The 6,581-nt window shown below is 42.6% G+C and overlaps 1 protein-coding gene and 1 pseudogene across 1 annotated transcript in view; both read right to left on the reverse strand.

Moving 5' to 3' along the window:
- Positions 1 to 6,040, reverse strand: part of RBP5 (retinol binding protein 5) — a 45,607-nt gene extending 39,567 nt beyond the window's left edge. Inside the window, exon 1 of the mRNA XM_088456025.1 lies at positions 5,845 to 6,040. Within this exon, the coding sequence (XP_088312151.1) occupies positions 5,845 to 5,917 (73 nt within the window). The 5' untranslated portion in view covers positions 5,918 to 6,040. The remainder of the gene's footprint in view (positions 1 to 5,844) is intronic.
- Positions 298 to 978, reverse strand: LOC148477878 (uncharacterized; annotated as a pseudogene).
- Positions 6,041 to 6,581: the final 541 nt, after the last annotated feature.

Here is a 6,581-nt window from a genome sequence, read left to right on the forward strand (position 1 = left end):
AGTGACAGATACATGAGAGTGAGATGAGAGGGACATTATAGTAAAGTGTCAGGGATATGAGAGTGAGATGTGAGGGACATTATAGTACAGTGTCAGGTACATGAGAGTGAGATGTGAGGGACATTATAGTAAAGTGTCAGGCATATGACAGTGGGATGTGAGGGACATCATAGTAAAGTGTCAGGGACATGAGGGTGAGATTTGAGGGACATTATAGTAGTGTTAGGGATATGAGAGTGAGATGTGAGGGACATTATAGTAAAGTGTCAGGTACATGAGAGTGAAATGAGAGGGACATTATAGTAAAGTGACAGATACATGAGAGTGAGATGAGAGGGACATTATAGTAGTGTTAGGGATATGAGAGTGAGATGTGAGGTACATTATAGTAAAGTGTCAGGTACATGAGAGTGAGATGTGAGGGACATTATAGTAAAGTGTCAGGGACATGAGAGTGAGATGAGAGGGACATTATAGTAAAGTGTCAGGGATATGAGGGTGAGATGTGAGGGACATTATAGTAAAGTGTCAGGGACATGAGAGTGAGATGTGAGGGACATTATAGTAAAGTGTCAGGGACATGAGAGTGAGATGTGAGGGACATTATAGTAAAGTGTCAGGGACATGAGAGTGAGATGTGAGGGACATTATAGTAAAGTGTCAGGTACATGGGAGTGAGATGTGAGGGACATTATAGTAAAGTGTCAGGGACATGAGAGTGAGATGTGAGGGACATTATAGTAAAGTGTCAGGGACATGAGAGTGAGATGTGAGGGACATTATAGTAAAGTGTCAGGTACATGAGAGTGAGATGTGAGGGACATTATAGTAAAGTGTCAGGGACATGAGAGTGAGATGTGAGGGACATTATAGTAAAGTGTCAGGTACATGAGAGTGAGATGTGAGGGACATTATAGTAAAGTGTCAGGGACATGAGAGTGAGATGTGAGGGACATTATAGTAAAGTGTCAGGGACATGAGAGTGAGATGTGAGGGACATTATAGTAAAGTGTCAGGGATATGAGGGTGAGATGTGAGGGACATTATAGTAAAGTGTCAGGGATATGAGGGTGAGATGTGAGGGACATTATAGTAAAGTGTCAGGTATATGAGGGTGAGATGAGAGGGACATTATAGCACAGTGTCAGGTACATGAGGGTGAGATGAGAGGGACATCATAGTACAGTGTCAGGTACATGAGAGTGAGATGTGAGGGACATGATAGTAATGTGTCAGGGATATGAGAGTGAGATGTGAGGGACATTATAGTACAGTGTCAGGTATATGAGAGTGAGATGTGAGGGACATTATAGTAAAGTGTCAGGTACATGAGAGTGAGATGAGAGGGACAGTATAGTAAAGTGTCAGGTACATGAGAGTGAGATGTGAGTGACATTATAGTAAAGTGTCAAGGACATGAGAGTGAGATGTGAGGGACATTATAGTAATGTGTCAGGTACATGAGAGTGAGATGAGAGTGACATTATAGTAAAGTGTCAGGTACATGAGAGTGAGATGTGAGGGACATTATAGTACAGTGTCAGGTACATGAGAGTGAGATGTGAGGGACATTATAATAAAGTGTCAGGTACATGAGAGTGAGATGTGAGGGACATTATAGTAAACATTTCACTCTGCACCATGTCATTACCCCATCACATTATACTCTGCCCCATGTCATTACCCCATCACATTATACTCTGCCCCATGTCATTATCCCATCACATTATACTCTGCCCCATGTCATTACCCCATCACATTATATTCTACCCCATGTCATTATCCCCATCACATTATACTCTGCACCATGTCATTATCCCATCACATTATACTCTACCCCATGTCATTACCCCATCACATTATACTCTACCCCATGTCATCATCCCCATCACATTATACTCTGCCCCATGTCATTACCACATCACATTACACTGTGCCCCATGTCATTACCCCATCACATTACACTCTGCCCCATGTCATTACCCCATCACATTATACTCTGCCCCATGTCATTATCCCCATCACATTACACTCTGCCCCATGTCATTATCCCCATCACATTATACTCTACTTTATGGTCATTATCCCCATCACATTATACTCTGCCCCATGTCATTATGCCATCACATTATACTCTGCCCCATGTCATTACCCCATCACATTATACTCTACCCCATGTCATTATCCCCATCACATTATACTCTGCCCCATGTCATTACCCTATCACATTACACTGTGCCCCATGTAATTACCCCATCACATTACACTCTGCACAATGTCATTACCCCATCACATTATACTCTGCACCATGTCATTACCCCATCACATTACACTCTGCCCCATGTCATTACCTCCATTACATTATACTCTACTTTATGGTCATTATCCCCATCACATTATACTCTGCCCCATGTCATTACCTCCATCACATTATACTCTACCCCATGTCATTATCCCCATCACATTATACTCTACCCATGTCATTATCCCCATCACATTACACTCTGCCCCATGTCATTATCCCCATCACATTATACTCTGCCCCATGTCATTACCCCATCACATTACACTGTACTCCATGTCATTACCTCCATCACATTACACTCTGCCCCATGTCATTATCCCCATCACATTACAATTTGCCCCATGTCATTATCCCCATCACATTATATTCTGCCCCATGTCATTACCCCATCACATTACACTCTGCCCCATGTCATTACCTCCATTACATTATACTCTACTTTATGGTCATTATTCCCATCACATTATACTCTGCCCCATGTCATTACCTCCATTACATTATACTCTACTTTATGGTCATTATTCCCATCACATTATACTCTGCCCCATGTCATTACCTCCATCACATTACACTCTGCCCCATGTCATTATCCCCATCACATTACAATTTGCCCCATGTCATTATCCCCATCACATTATACTCTGCCCCATGTCATTATCCCCATCACATTGTACTCTACCCAATGTCATTACCCCATCACATTATTCTCTGCCCCATGTCATTACCCCATCACATTATACTCTGCCCCATGTCATTACCCCATCACATTATACTCTGCCCCATGTCATTACCTCCATTACATTATACTCAACTCTATGGTCATTATCCCCATCACATTATACTCTGCCCCATGTCATTATCCCCATCACATTGTACTCTACCCCATGTCATTACCCCATCACATTATACTCTGCCCCATGTCATTATCCCCATCACATTATACTCTACCCCATGTCATTACCCCATCACATTATACTCTGCCCCATGTCATTATCCCCATCACATTACACTCTGCCCCATGTCATTACCCCATCACATTATACTCTGCCCCATGTCATTATCCCCATCACATTACACTCTGCCCCATGTCATTATCCCCATCACATTATACTCTGCCCCATGTCATTATCCCCATCACATTACACTCTGCCCCATGTCATTATCCCCATCACATTATACTCTACTTTATGGTCATTATCCCCATCACATTATACTCTGCCCCATGTCATTATGCCATCACATTATACTCTGCCCCATGTCATTATCCCCATCACATTACAATTTGCCCCATGTCATTATCCCCATCACATTATACTCTGCCCCATGTCATTATCCCCATCACATTGTACTCTACCCCATGTCATTACCCCATCACATTATACTCTGCCCCATGTCATTATCCCCATCACATTATACTCTACCCCATGTCATTACCCCATCACATTATACTCTGCCCCATGTCATTATCCCCATCACATTACACTCTGCCCCATGTCATTACCCCATCACATTATACTCTGCACCATGTCATTATCCCCATCACATTACACTCTGCCCCATGTCATTATCCCCATCACATTATACTCTGCCCCATGTCATTATCCCCATCACATTACACTCTGCCCCATGTCATTATCCCCATCACATTATACTCTACTTTATGGTCATTATCCCCATCACATTATACTCTGCCCCATGTCATTATGCCATCACATTATACTCTGCCCCATGTCATTATCCCCATCACATTACAATTTGCCCCATGTCATTATCCCCATCACATTATACTCTGCCCCATGTCATTATCCCCATCACGTTGTACTCTACCCCATGTCATTACCTCCATTACATTATACTCAACTCTATGGTCATTATCCCCATCACATTATACTCTGCCCCATGTCATTACCCCATCACATTACACTCTGCCCCATGTCATTACCCCATCACATTATACTCTGCCCCATGTCTTTACCTCCATTATATTATACTCAACTCTATGTCATTATCCCCATCACATTATACTCTGCCCCATGTCATTATCCCCATCACATTGTACTCTACCCCGTGTCATTACCCCATCACATTATACTCTACCCCATGTCATTATCCCCATCACATTATACTCTACCCCATGTCATTACCCCATCACATTATACTCTGCCCCATGTCATTATCCCCATCACATTACACTCTGCCCCATGTCATTACCCCATCACAGTATACTCTGCACCATGTCATTATCCCCATCACATTACACTCTGCCCCATGTCATTACCTCCATCACATTACACTCTGCCCCATGTCATTACCCCATCACAGTACAATTTGCCCCATGTCATTATCCCCATCACATTATACTCTACCCCATGTCATTATCCCCATCACATTACAATTTGCCCCATGTCATTATCCCCATCACATTATACTCTGCCCCATGTCATTACCCCATTACATTATACTCTGCCCCATGTCATTACCTCCATTACATTATACTCAACTCTATGGTCATTATCCCCATCACGTTATACTCTACCCCATGTCATTATCCCCATCACATTACAATTTGCCCCATGTCATTATCCCCATCACATTATACTCTGCCCCATGTCATTATCCCCATCACATTACAATTTGCCCCATGTCATTATCCCCATCACATTATACTCTGCCCCATGTCATTACCCCATTACATTATACTCTGCCCCATGTCATTACCTCCATTACATTATACTCAACTCTATGGTCATTATCCCCATCACGTTATACTCTACCCCATGTCATTATCCCCATCACATTACACTGTGCCCCATGTCATTACCCCATCACATTATACTCTATACCATGTCATTATCCCCATCACATTATACTCTACCCCATGTCATTATCCCCATCACATTATACTCTTCCCCATGTCATTATCCCCATCACATTACAATTGTCCCCATGTCATTATCCCCATCACATTATACTCTGCCCCATGTCAATACCCCGTCACATTACACTTTGCCCCATGTCATTACCCCCATCACATTATACTCTATCCAATGTCAATAACCCATCACATTACACTTTGCCCCATGTCATTACCCCCATCACATTACACTTTGCCCCATGTCATTACCCCATCACATTACACTTTGCCCCATGTCATTATCCCATCACATTATACTTTGCCCCATGTCACTATCCCCATCACATTACAATTTGCCCCTTGTCATTACCCCATCACATTATACTCTGCCCCATGTCATTACCCCATCACATTACACTTTGCCCCATGTCATTATCCCATCACATTATACTCTACCCCATGTCAATACCCCATCACATTACACTTTTCCCCTTGTCATTACCCCATCACATTACACTTTGCCCCATGTCATTATCCCCATCACATTACACTCTGCCCCATGTCATTATCCCCATCACATTACACTTTGCCTTTTGTCATTACCCCATCACAGTATCAGGGCCTGTGGCTGGACAAGTCTCCTATAGGAGATCAGGACAAATTACTATCATATTGTTTTTCTTACTTAGTGCTTTCAGATATTCCTCCAGGTTTTCCTGAGACACCAGCTCAAACTTTCCATTTAATTCCGTGGCCATCTCGTGGCTGACAGTGATTTGACTTCTTGGCTAGTGGCACTTTCTAACTCATTTTATGTGTGTCATTCCTTGCCGCTGCCTTCTGTCTGTCCTCTTCTTCTGCCTAAATCTCTCTGCGCTATGCCTGATCTGTCTCTCTTTAATGTTCAGAGTAATCCCCATTATGTCTCAGCCAGGCCCACACAGAAATATAATCTCCGCTTTTATGCCAAGCAGCAATAACAGCATTAACCTCCGGTGTGCCAGGAACACAGGCTCATATCATGCCTGGATGAATGTTATTATCATACACTCATTATGCATCCCTGTATTAGACAACCACGTTCATACTGTACATCTGTTTGTGAGAACAAAGACATAACGGGACTTTTGTGCGGCCATTATTTAATCTGCTCGGCTAAAACAAACGTAGTACACAACACAATGTGCGCCGTGTGGTCTTCCTCTTATGGAATATCTGTATCTTCTCAGATTTAAATATTTTGGTAAAAATTAACAAAAGCACCAATCTAGAGGTTCTTCTGCCGCAGTGGGTGCAACCTGACGTGTGTTGGCTTCAGGGCCCAAGGATCCATTTTGGATTAGTATTGTGGTTTATTTATTAAAATGAGCATTTATCTTAATCTCTTGTTCAAGGTCAGGGCCGGTGCTACCATTAGGCAGC

Source organism: Taudactylus pleione, unplaced genomic scaffold (genome assembly GCF_031769625.1).
Source record: "Taudactylus pleione unplaced genomic scaffold, aTauple2 ptg000685l, whole genome shotgun sequence".
Taxonomy (NCBI): Eukaryota; Metazoa; Chordata; class Amphibia; order Anura; family Myobatrachidae; genus Taudactylus; species Taudactylus pleione.